The sequence below is a fragment of the Gymnoscopelus braueri genome, assembly GCF_963280865.1.
Source record: "Gymnoscopelus braueri genome assembly, chromosome: 20".
NCBI classification, from domain to species: Eukaryota; Metazoa; Chordata; class Actinopteri; order Myctophiformes; family Myctophidae; genus Gymnoscopelus; species Gymnoscopelus braueri.
In genome coordinates, this window is record NC_137622.1 from 18,699,789 (window position 1) to 18,713,067 (window position 13,279).

General features: G+C 38.0%; 1 protein-coding gene across 3 annotated transcripts; it reads left to right on the forward strand.

The window, feature by feature from the left end:
* The first annotated feature begins 54 nt into the window (after window positions 1-54).
* On the forward strand, window positions 55-12,765 carry clnk (cytokine dependent hematopoietic cell linker). Of its 3 annotated transcripts, none has more exons than XM_080416544.1 (17): window positions 55-160; window positions 1,875-1,927; window positions 5,992-6,145; window positions 7,925-7,977; window positions 8,179-8,233; window positions 8,390-8,452; window positions 8,784-8,818; window positions 9,097-9,116; window positions 9,271-9,339; window positions 9,754-9,775; window positions 9,931-9,955; window positions 10,030-10,117; window positions 10,228-10,253; window positions 10,345-10,439; window positions 10,710-10,787; window positions 10,882-11,037; window positions 11,203-12,765. In XM_080416544.1, exons 2-17 carry the CDS (start codon window positions 1,925-1,927, stop codon window positions 11,356-11,358), a joined length of 1,098 nt encoding a protein of 365 aa, XP_080272670.1. In that variant the 5' UTR covers window positions 55-160; window positions 1,875-1,924; the 3' UTR covers window positions 11,359-12,765. The 3 variants fall into 3 exon arrangements, with proteins under 3 accessions (XP_080272670.1, XP_080272668.1, XP_080272669.1); XM_080416542.1 differs by having other exon boundaries at window positions 56-160; window positions 10,330-10,439; XM_080416543.1 differs by having other exon boundaries at window positions 56-160; window positions 8,393-8,452; window positions 10,330-10,439.
* The last annotated feature ends 514 nt before the right edge of the window (window positions 12,766-13,279 follow it).

Sequence of the window (13,279 nt, forward strand, 5' to 3'; positions counted from 1 at the left end):
GCCAGAAGTCACCACAAAGGAAATGAGCTTGTGTTTCTGCAGGGGGTTGCTTGATTCACCCAGTTAGAGAGACGCTCAATCCTCACTGTTTCTTGCTCAAGGTTAAGCTAAATGTCTGTCATTGACTGTGCGTGTTCCAGTATGTGGGCTATCTAAAGAGGTAAGTTAACATTGATTTCTTTACCATTTTAATATCCCTTTATCTGCCTCAGTGCGTGTACAGTGTAAAAGCAGTGACAGCAGAGCAAAACATAACTGATGTTTGGTTGTTAAAAAATAAATAGTTATAGATTGAAAGAGCAGACTGGTTTTGAAACTCGACACCAAATTAGATTAGCTACTGTTGTGCTCTTTTGCTTGCATTAAACCTTGGCTATAATTCTTCGAGTGCTCTTGGTTTTCAAATATGTATTGTAGGAACTGGGATGAGTTTGGGTATGTTCTTGGGGCTCAAATTTGAGTCAACCACAGTTACATTAGATCATTGGGATCTGATATAGCGGAAATAAAATGCACTTCAAACAAAAGCTTGACGCTTTAGAAATTGCAAAATTAAGAAGAAGCACTTCCTTTAACATTGGAAAGCACATAGGCTCCATCTGGTAGAACCATTTTATCTGATTTAACCATTAGCTACATCGTGGACAACAAAAACGGTATGAGAAGGTTTGGATACTACTATAATCCTATAGTACCTAAGCTATAGTATATACCATGTTTCTGCCATAGCCGCCTCATGATACTGATTTCAACATTTGAGCCACAGACTGCCTTCCTTAGCTACTTCTGACTTAGTGGAAGGCCTGTAGCAAAGCCTGCTCACAAATCCTTAGTTGTCTGGCAGTGAGAGTCGTCACAAATCCCTCACCCAATTTCCATGGGGCAGAAGTTTGCTGCTCAGCCTGGTCTGCTAGCACCCTGTATCTAATCTTCTCCCTTTCATGGGACTCATCCATGCATCTTCACATAGCTCGGGGAGCTTAACAAAGTAGTCCCCTACGTTTTACACCACAGTTCCAAATCTATTCATAAGCCGATGCTCACTGTCGGGACTTTAAGTTCCAAATATTCCCCACATACATACATCATTTGTTAAAACAAAGGTTGAATGCTTAACACGTCTCAAGTCAAAGTTATGCATGTAGATGATAAAGGCTAAAGCCCAATTTATACTAAACAGATTTTCAGCTGTAATTTTCAATTGGTTATTTTCTATTCCAAATAAATAAATACTATGTTACATTGAAATAGGAGTAAAAGCAGGATATAGATACTCAAAGGGGTGATTTCTACAATGGCTTCAATATTTCATCCTATTCTAGAATGATCCTGTGCTGCTACCTCCCTCTGTAGGCCTGTCACAGATTTCTATTTAAAACTAAATAAATAATCTGTAATTTTTGCGGTGTAAATCAGTGAATATGATCAGTATAATCATCGCCAACGGAAGCAATTGTTGATGTCTTTTTGATGAATTTGGAAAACTCCAATTTTCCATTCATCAAAATTATTTGATGTAGTGATGTTTGAGGCACATACAGAAATGGACACATTTTATTTATTTTATTTATCTTTACAGTATAATTTCCCCAAAAAACGTATTCTAATACACTCTGTACTGAATACAAAGTGTATTGAATGTGTAAATATGTTGTTTGATCTCATTAGATGGTTGACTGATCATAATGTGTTAGCGGAGTGTTACAGTGTGAAGATAAGAAAAAAAGAAAAACCCTTTGTTTAATGAGAAAAAGCTCTGATACTCCGGCGTTTGCATCAGCAGAGAACAGACCTCAAGGACGTGCTATGGTGGAATCCCACGGTCTCATGCACAGTGGCAGACTAATGATGTTTTTTTGTTTTTTTTGTTTCAGCCCCTCGTTAGCTACAAAGAGACGGAATATGCCATGACTCTGCTGTGATAATGGTAAGTTATGGGACTCGTATCCATGCCCTTTCCCTGTTGGTTCTACATCACTGTTCCCAGGAGAACGTTTATAGAGCTTGCGACACCCTTCTGTAATTACCTCTTCACGTGGATATGATGAAAAAGCGAGATCCTGCAGTCAGACTGTAGCTTACTTGTCTCTGTCAGGGAATGACAGGGGCAGATTCAGAACCATGTATTTCAGGAGTGTGCAGTTGTTATAAGGAAACTTACGCCAAATATGACTCTTACTGTTGCGGATATGTGTTATGTTACTAATATCTTGTTCATTTAGGGACCAGGTTTTCAATACAAGCAGAAATGGCTCTGAAATATAATCAGTAACAGATCCGAAGGACACCTGAAGTTTATAAGCTTTAAATTTAAACAGAATAGTTATGCATAGTATATCATCACTGTCTGGTGGAAACCTTATCTCCAATACCAATATCAGAAAAAAAGGGCCCTGTGTTCCAAAGGATTAAATATAGTTATTATTTAGTCATAAGCTCTTGTTAATACTTATATTATATTATATTTGGCTTGGGGTGGGTGGTGGGACATCACAAACGTAATGCTAACAGGTGCAAAAATGTCACAAACGCAACATTTGTGTCCAAATCCAGACGTCACATTTGTGACCCTGGAGTCATGTTTGTGACTCCAGAGAAGCTGCCTGAAAATCTGCATGTGAAGGCAGCATATAGTGGCCAGAACATCTAATGTATATTATTAGATGAAACACATTACAGGTACATCACAAACGTAACATGCCATTTATGGAGACCACTTGAAACTGTATCTTCTTTGCGGCCACAGCCTGAAAATCTGGGTGTGAAGACCACGTAGCGGCCTGAGCATGCAGTTGGTTAAATATGTATTTGTTTCTCAAGCCACACAACTATTCCACAATCTTCGAATGCTACATACAGTAGAGTATGTAGGTACGCCCACTGAACGCAGAGAACAGAAGCTTGTCATCTGTTTGTCATTTACATTCTCAAAATATGTTTTAAAATATCTTTAAATATATTTTTTAGAATTTCCATTTCTGCTAAGCAGCAATTAAGCCAGATATATTTTGACACATTTTATTTACAGTATATCACTTATTTACGTGTGACTGAATCGGAAGTAGGGTGGAGGCGTGACATCCGGTTTAGTCTTTTATCATTTTCAGTGCTTCCGTGGTACAGATTGTATGGCGGAAGCATTTGAAAATTGTGTGAGCCAACAGTCTGGCTCACACACACACACACACACACACACACACACACACACACACACACACACACACACACACACACACACATTTTAATACTATATATTGAGATACAAGGTTTCTGCGCGACACGATATGCAACTGAGAACTTCAATATGCCATTTGATATATGTATGCCAACTCCATCTGTCTCTTCAGAGTGTCCTGGCAAAGTCTTATTGAACCAGTTAACTTCCACAAGTGAACTTTGTGGAATCAATCATTTATAAATTAAACCACAATGAACTTGAACATTACTTGGATGTTTCTTTTACGTTTTCAAGTTATTTAATTTATCTTGACACTTTGTTTTTGTTCACTGATTGTCATTTGTTGTTGTATTCCAATTGAAGCTTGTTATAATGACAATATGGAACCTTCAAACATTAGCTAAGTTGTTTTAATTGCCACTGAATCAGGGAATCAGCAGAAGTACAGCATGAGTTTTCATAATTAGGTCTATTAGATATGTCACAGCATGTATGTTGCTCAAAACCCCACAGCTCATTCCCTAAGGCCTTTGCTAATGAATTTGCTGCCCATGTCAGACCACCTGCAGCGAGTGGTCTCAGACTGTCACACCGTGGCTCGTTTGACTAATGTATGTAAGTTTGGTGTGTGTGTGTGTGTGTGTGTGTGTGTGTGTGTGTGTGTGTGTGTGTGTGTGTGTGTGTGTGTGTGTGTGTGTGTGTGTGTGTGTGTGTGTGTGTGTGTGTGTGTGTGTGTGTGTGTGTGTGTGTGTGTGTGAAATGTGACACTTCAATATGGAAAGCTCATGGAGTTAATCAGTGCTGCAGCACCTCACATTAGTTTGCCTCCGTGTGTCAGAATGTGTATAATAAGGAGATCTACTGTAACACCAGCTCTGAACCTATGGTGAATAATATACTGTAGGGTGGATGGGAAAGCATGTGGCAGTGCAAGATAACAAAGAAAAGAGGTCATAAAAGATGAGAACATGCCGGAATATCATCCTTTGCTCTGCAGATTTAAAAATGGTCCAATCATAGCCCAGAGGTTACCTCTACTATGGGTTCCCATCAACTATATCCAATGGAATTTTTGCATTGGATTTTGTATAAATTAAAATAATATGCTCTGTAGCAAACAGATGCTTATGGTATTCACATGTTTTGCCCAAGATAATATCCACAGATCAGCATAAGTGTTACAAGTTTTAAAACGCACACAATTTGTAGAAGTAAAAGCACATAACGGTTCAACCCATTAAAACCGGGAAAGCATCTGTGTCATTTTACATTTTAGCGTTGGCTATTCAAAAATAGCAGATATACAAGCTCACAGCGCGTCACTTGGTGCCGCGCTGCGAGCTTGTAGGCTACATCTGCAATTGTTTAACATTTTTAAAAAATCTTGAAATAACTATTGGTTTAGAAGGCATTTGTAGAATCGGCCTCAGGTCTCAATGGGTTAAAAATTCATGGTTGAAATAACAGGTGGAACGTGTCCTAAAATTCACCAATGCTTAGTCATTGCATCCATAGTCAATAGTTGTGCCCCATAACTTGGATATCCATCTAATAGGCTGCAGGTGAGACTCAGCAACGCAGTTTTTAGTTAAAGTCCAAATAATAAATAAAGACAAAGTTGGTGTTAAAGAACCATACCGGAATCAATACATTCCGGTATGTCTATTCACAACGTATTGCATAAATCTTGCATAAACATAGACAATTTCCCCTTAATGGCTTTATTTTTATTTTTACAACATGGGTCTAAAGGAGGTGAGCCGTCTAGTAATGTGAGTCTGGCTGTCCGGGGCTAATCTTGTGAACCGCTGGACCAACCAGTGCCAAATGTGTTGTGCACACTGCCAGTAGGCCAGGCCAAATAACTTACTCCCCGAATGTTATTTATTTATTTTATTTATTTAATAATAAATGAGATGACTGATGTCATAGATGACTGACGTCATAGCCTGGTCAAATGAAGTCTGAAATCCGCATGGAAGCCATGCTCTTTTGCACTTGCTCACATTTTCTCCATAGTCATTAATACGTTACCAAACTCTCGAATAATTGAATGTTTGAATTTAGTTTATAAATCAATCTTTTCTCCAGGTACTATTTTCCAGGGACTCCTGGGAATACTTTACAAATTAATCCGCTCCTTTAAAATGTACTAAAAGCAACGATAACATAACTTTGAAAACAAAACTATGCAATGATTGATATTTAGTGTGTTGGATGACAAACAAGTTTCAAGTCTATGCAAGTTGATTTTCTTTGTATACTGAAATGCCTTCCTCGGAAATCAAACAAACCACAGCATGCTTTGGAAAATCGTCAGCAGTAATGTCTAGTATGAGTCAATGGGCTAAACATGCCATATCTGTGTATATTGTACTTTAAGATTGGTCTAGGAAAGTGCTTGCCAATAGGCTACACATGACATGATATAAAACAAATGTGCGCGCACGCACACAATAGGAAATTAAAGTTTGATTATTCTCCATTGTACTAAGCCATCAGTATACAGCTGATATTCCACTGTGTTGATACAGTATATGTTACCACCTGAATGCATGGATCGAGGTCTGGATCGAGGTCTGAATATTTAGAGAGTAGTGATCAGCCGTTGCATGCTAGACAAATGACATCAAAAGGAAAGAAATAGCTTTTGATAACTCACAGAAAATGGGAGAGAAGAATGGCAGCTGGTAGTTAACCACAGATTTTTAACCATCAACGTTTTTCTTTTTTCTTTTTTCTTATTTTTGTATATTGACATGCCAAAATGTCAGCTGTTTACTGTACAACTATCTCCCCCTTGCTCGCCACAGGCACAGTTAAAGAAAAGCAAGACGAGGAAACAGAGATGCAGTCGCAATAATAATGTCAACGACTCAGAATATGATGTGGTGGACGATCCAGAGGAAACGCTGAATGTGCACATCCAGCCAGCGAGGCCTCCACAGGCTGACAGAGACTACGCAGGTAGGCCAACATATCTGACAGCGCGTCTTGCATTCAACAAAAAAAACATAAAGAAAGCAAATGGATTGTAAGTAGACCAAATCACTGCACAGTAAAATCCTCCGTTTTAATTTATCCATTTGTAACTGTGAGCGTGTAACCTACAGATGTAATCAAATCAACCTGTAAAATGTACACTGAGGATTTTTCTGTGAGCTTCCAAAAAACAAAAACAACACAAAGCCATAATCAAAAAGTTATTTGCCAGAAGGTCAGTCTAAAATGATTGTGTAGCCTATACACTCCATTTATGAAGGTGCGTTTTCTTTATTTGTCTGCACAGCAAAGCTCCAGTGAACATAATTATAATGGAGCTGAGAGTAACATTTCTACTGGAAACCAGAGAGAACAAGAGAAATGTGCTCCTCGGAGCACAGGTCTCCGCCAGGCCAGGTGCTGTAGTAGAAGTCAATCTTAGCCAATCAGGATGAAATATGAGGAATCGGACAGGTCGGTGTTGATGACATGACTATAGAGATAATGTGTACCGATTTGCATGATGTTTGGACAAAATCTGTAGGAGTAATAGCAAAAACTTTGTTTTGCAAAAATCGGCCACCTGGTGGCGCTATAACAGGCCGATGTGAAGAATTTGGGCAACTGGTTCTGCTCCGGCCTCCATGGAGTGTGCACAGTTTCATGCCGATCGGTCCAACAGTGCCAGTCTGCCGGAGATTTCACAGACGGGTGGACGAACACACACACACACGGACGCACAGACTGAAGGGGGCGAAAACATAGTCTCGGCCACGCTTTCGGCCTGGCGGAGACAATAAAAGCAGCATGAATTTAACAGAGAGAGTGGGTCTCCAGGGCCATCTGTTGGCTGCTCTGTGGGATATATCTAGAAAGGGGAGAGAATGAGAGCAGTAGGATAATAGACTTCCTTTTTTTCCACACTGTGACTGAATATTTCTCTACAGCTGTCTCGGAAACAGGGATACACATCATGAAGTCTTTATTTCTACCTTGGGGAGCTCGAATAAAACTGAAGATGAGAATCTCACACATTCACTCTCTGCAAGTCTCTGGGCTTTGTCGGATCTCTTCCTATCTAATGACAGAACACAAACAGAATAAATTGAAGGTGTATCTTGTTTTGTGTCTCTGACCAGGACTCAACCAAGCCTGGAGGCTCACATCAGTCAGTTCAAGTTTGAGCACAGCTAGCACGTTTTGCTTGTGCCTAACTTATCGTATGATCACATCACTCAGCAAAAATAACTGCTTTTCAAGTTAAAAAAAAAAAGGTTTTCCGCTCATAGGCTTTACTGCTTGCTTCTCCCAATATTTTCTTTCAGCCTTTCTGCTTTATTTGTGATAGTGAGCAGAGAGACAGGAAAGGCAGGAGAGAGAGGGGGATGACATGCAGTAAAGAGTCTCGGGTCGGATTCAAACCCGGGCCATCTAGCCTTGTTATGGTATTGGTTCTTACCAGGTGAATCACCCCCAAATGTCACAAATGCCGCAAACTTCTAATGAGACATTTTTGATTGAATACTTTATTAACAGTTTGCAAAATAGTACAGTGGTATAATTATACAATGATGCTAAAAGGATAACACAAAGACTCACTGTGCGATTACCATTACCAGGTCTTTCAGTGGATGCTTAGAATGTCCATTTATCCTCCATGGTGGAAGAAACAACGGTTGCTATGTGCAAAACAACAATTAGGCCTTTTTTTTAAAGTAATAACCAATGGTAACCACTGTGTGATCATATTCTTTTGTTTTCTAGACAGGGACCTCCCACGGTCATCATCTACCCAGAGCCTGAACTCAAACACTAGTGTAAGTTGTTATTATTATTATCATTATTATTGTTGTTATTGTTATTATCGTTGTTAATTATTATCATTATTATTATTATTATTATATGTTATATACAGTGATAGATAGATAGATAATTCTCTTTTTTTGTATTCTATTATATATATTAATGCATATTGCATGGCCTGTATGATCCTCCTCCTTCCAAAAACACTTTTGTAGGGAAACTTCGACATTCCCCCTCCGTGTCCACCCAGACCGATTCCCGTTACCCTAAGTACGTTTGCAAATGTGTTGCATTGCATACACACATATACACATGCACTCTGCAGCAATGGTGGACATGGTGATTGGACTTGAATTAAAACTATATATATATTCATGGTAACAAGAGGACTGTAACATTTCTGAAATGTTTTGTTCATCTGTGAAGCAGAACCTGCAGGACCTGCTGTAAACAGAGACCTGAAGCCAGGCAGAAGGAGATGCCCATTAGGTAACTACATGAAGCAAACTATGTATACTGTGTTATTATTACATTTTTCTTTTCATTTTCACACACACATTTCCCCCACTTTTTCCTCCCAAATCATCCCGGTAGTTTGACACCCATGTTTTAGACCATGATGGCAAATGTATGTATCGGTGTTATTATTATTATTATTATCATTATGATTATTCGTGGTGGTGTCATTGGTATTGTTAGTAGGCTATTTACAGTATGTTGTCATTATTGTAGTAGTAGCAGTTATAATAATAATAATGATAATTCAAATTTATATAACATCAAAAGTAGCTGTAGCAATGATCAGTCTTTGATTTTACAGATGAGAGGACTCCCCCAGTGGAGCCAAGAGAACAGGTAAAAATTCAGCACATCTTTAAAGTGTACAAGTGCCTTGTGTGTGTGTGTGTGTGTGTGTGTGTGTGTGTGTGTGTGTGTGTGTGTGTGTGTGTGTGTGTGTGTGTGTGTGTGTGTGTGTGTGTGTGTGTGTGTGTGTGTGTGTGTGTGTGTGTGTGTGTGTACAAGTGCCTGTGTGTGTGTGTGTGTGTGCGTGCGTGCGTGCGTGCGTGCGCTGCAGTGTTTCTTGTAACTCATGTGTAACTCAAGGCAAGTGATCACTGTCATGTCTTTCACAGCAAACAGCAATCTTATGCAGGTAACAATATAATATCAATGCACTTTTTGAAAACACTTTCTTTTGGGAAACTGTACTCCATATTCATAATTTAATATTAATACCTAAAACAAGAGCACACAGGTAGACTATAATAGCACTGTTCTCAGATGTACCTATGTCTATATTGTTCTAGATCTTTGCCAGCATCATCCGGCAAAGAGCAGGGATCTGGAGTGCATCTACAGGAAGTCAGCAGAAGAGAGTGAGAGCTGCTTTTATGGAGACCAATTATGGAATATTCAGAGAGAGGATCATTATATCACCACGTTGGTAGAGAAATAATGGTGGGAAGAGGGAAGGAAAAGTTATTCTTATCCTCACTGGCCAAATACAGACAATGCTTATTTTATGTCCAGTAGTAGGGTGTTCAAATTATATTTTTTACCAATTAAAACATTATAATAAAAGGCAGGATTTTGGAGAGGAAGGTGATGAAAATTGTTACTTGTTAATATAATAATATCCTCTCTCTCTTGCTCACACGCACAGTTACTTTGCAAAGTGTAGCAATAGTGCCACTTATTGGTAAGAAATGGCAGCTGCAGAAATAGTGCACAACACATTATTTGCTAAAACTAAAGATTATGTACAAATGATGCTGTCTTTTCTGTTTCAGCAAACGGCAAGCAACAAAACATGTAAGCAGTGAATCATGCATCAACTTTTGTCACCATAGTATTATTATTATTATTATTATTATTATTATTGAATAAACTATGTTGTCCTTGCTAGAGAGGACTTCTTCATTGTGGACAATAGTGTTTTAATCTCTCTTGTATTTCACACTCAACAGGTGGAACTCAGTGCACACCCTGAAGGTCAGTGATTTAATTCTTAATTCAACATTTGAGATTTTTGAAATGCTGCAGTAACCAAATCTAATGTATTTCAGATTTATGGGGCTCTGACAATGAATCAGCCAACCATACCAATATACGACATTCTTTGGATTTAGATGCAAAATTTCATACAGACAACAGGTACAGTCAGTCACATGCAAAACTTCGGACTTCAATACAATACTACTAATGTTCACTCATTTTTATGCACTGTTTATCCTACTAAATATGCACTATTTATTTTTATTCAGCTCACATCTAAAATCTAAAAGCCAAGGTAAGTGATGCAAGAGAACTTCAATGTTATATTAGAAGTATTGATGAATATGAAAATAAACCAATAACTTTTTTAGTTTGCCTGAAATCAGAAAAAATGCCATCAAGGCGCCAAAACCACGAATGGCCCCAAACAAAAGAAGATTTTGATCACCATGATTTTGTTTCAAAGGAGAAACCCCGTCAGGTAAATTTGGCTTTATTCTTGGGTATCCAAATGAAATGCCATGTTAGTTCTTCTTGTAAATTTGCCTAATACGTGTATTTCCAAGTGATTGTATTGTTATAGCTATTGTAAGAACAGTAGGCCTATGTTATAGCACTATTATGTACATGCAACACTTTTTGATAAAAACAAAAACAGTTTATATAGTACATAGCATATTAAACATATTGTCAATTTGCCATTGTTTAGATAAAGTCACTATTCAATGATTTGTAACTTACCTCTTGACAGACCTATCGTGAGGAGGACTGGTATGTTGGGGCTTGTAATCGCATAGAAGCAGAGCATGCCTTACACCTGGTGAACAAGGTATTGATCATAAAATAATATTTGATTTAATAGCTTGCACCCCCCGCCCCCTAAACCCAAGTTATCGTGTTATAATTGGCCTCAATCTTGGTAGGATGGTGCATTTTTGGTGCGGGAATGCTCAAGGTCAGTTGCCGGTGAACCCTTCGTCTTGGCAGTGTATCATGAGAAGAAAGTTTACAATGTAAAAATTCGGTTCATCGGAAAGACCAGCAAATACGCCTTAGGAACAGGTCAACGGGCAAATGATGTGAGTATAGGCACATTTTCAAAACCTATTCAACAAGCACTCTGTAATACCTCATGTATACACGTTGAGATCTTGTAGAACTGCTATTTTTGGTGCTGGACACTGTCGTACGACTTTGTACATGTCAGGCTTAAGACATTATATTCACCAGTTATTTTTCCTCAGATGTTTGAATCTGTGGCAGAGATCATCAAATTCCACTCCATATTTCCTATAATACTTGTTGATGGGAGAAATGCATCAGCGACAAAATCTTATCCAGAAAACTGTGTGCTGACATACCCGATCACAAGACATGATGTTGACCGGCTGATAGGATAAATGTTTGACACTCTGAGCGAGAACCTACCCACTTTCTTTTACTGATTTGTCTTTTTTCAAATATACTTTGGAAAATGCAATGAATTTGTACCTATAATTATACTGTATCTGTACCTATACCTACTGTATACTCACTTCCAACTTAACTGATCCAATAAGAAGCCTGTTTTGAGGTTGAACTTTTAAAATCAAGAGCATAAGTGAAAGGCCTAAATGCAAATGTTATTTTCTCTATCATGAACAAAAATAAATTAAATGCCATGTAAATAATTGTGAAATAATAATCTTATACATATATAATATATATATAAGAGAGAGAGAGAGAGAGAGAGAGAGAGAGAGAGAGAGAGAGAGAGAGAGAGAGAGAGAGAGAGAGAGAGCGAGCGAGCTATACAGTATTATATTTGATATGTGTGTGTGTGTGTACTATAGATTGCATTATGTATGATTTTGTATTTCTTGGGTTGTTTCGTACTTTGATTTGATTTGTTTTATTGTTTTCAGTTTCGTTGAACTAAGTTCGGAAACTGTGCTTTTTAAATTTTGTTTTGATACAAAGTTACTCTTCAAATAGGGTAGGCATAATAAGCCTCGGCTTCAGGCCGACACCTTTTCGGTGCCTGCCATTTTGTACTTGTAAACTGTAGTATCTATCCATGTACTGTTAAAAGGACCGAAATCATTCATTCATTCATATCTTTGGCCCATGTGAAATATTACATGCTGACCAATGTCATGTTTCGTGGGATTGCCCTATAACTACAGTAGGCTATGTGTCTGGTCTACCTGTATTGGTTCGCACTATAGTTTGTTTGTGATGATATCAGTGAATTAACAAAACGGTCCCTCCAATCACACAATGTTTTTGAGTGCATGCCACCATGTTGAAAGAGTGACAACATAGTGAGGGACGATTGTGAAATGATTGCTTCTTCCTCTTCCCTGCCTATACAGGAAAGGTGGTTTTGATTTGTCTGGGAGAAATCTTTTCTTTGAATGATGATGACAACGATAATAATACATCTATACAGCACTTTTCTATAAATCGACTTTACAAAGAACTGTATACTGTACACATAAGACTAGTAAAATGTAAAAAATAGTAAAAATACTTTTAAAACATCTTTCATGTTCACCTTCTTTGACTACTGTCTCCTGCACAGACTCTGGTGCAGTTGTACATGGACTACTCTACTGTACATTGATTAACTTTGACTGATGCCTAAGGAGTAAGGACAGCTGTTGAGAAACTAACAGATTATATGAATTATCAGACTGTTATTCATACAGATACTCACTGTTGGTGTGTTGACAATGGAAACAAGCCCCTGGGGCTTTTTGTGTTATACTTTTAGCATAACCTTTGACTGTATACTTGTACTGTTAATAAAGTATTCAATCAATCAAAGACCATACACTGCATATTCATTCTCATATTCACTATTGATAAACTATACACATATTCATTCTCATATTCATTCTTGATAGACTGTAGGCCTACATATATTCATTCACACACTCAGTGTTGACAGGCTGTTATTAGACTGCATTTATCCACCCGAATACTCATTGTTGTATATTCATTCATATGACTCATGTGAAATATGAGCGATAAACAATGTTATGTTTTGTGGGATTGCCCTATAACTGCATGTCTGGTCTTATTTTTATTAGTTCACACTATAGTTTGTGATAAACAAATGAACAAAAGTCCCATCACACCATGTTTTTTGAGTGCATCCCACCATGTTGAAAGAGTTACAACATGGCTGGGGAAGATTGTGAAATGATTGCTTCCCCCTCTTCACTCTCTCAGCATATTTTTAAACCACATTGAACTAATAGGCTACAGTTAAAGAGTAGTAGTGGACTTGATTTGTCAGGGAGAAATCTTTACTAATAATAACTGATGCCTGTTAAG

What these genes read in the sequence shown, in the direction of transcription:
- clnk (XM_080416542.1), top strand. An exon ending in ACCGATTCCCGTTACCCTAA is followed by an intron (nt 8,234 to 8,389) that starts GTACGTTTGCAA and finishes TCATCTGTGAAG; the next exon opens with CAGAACCTGCAGGACCTGCT. An exon ending in TCTAAAATCTAAAAGCCAAG is followed by an intron (nt 10,254 to 10,329) that starts GTAAGTGATGCA and finishes TAACTTTTTTAG; the next exon opens with TTTGCCTGAAATCAGAAAAA.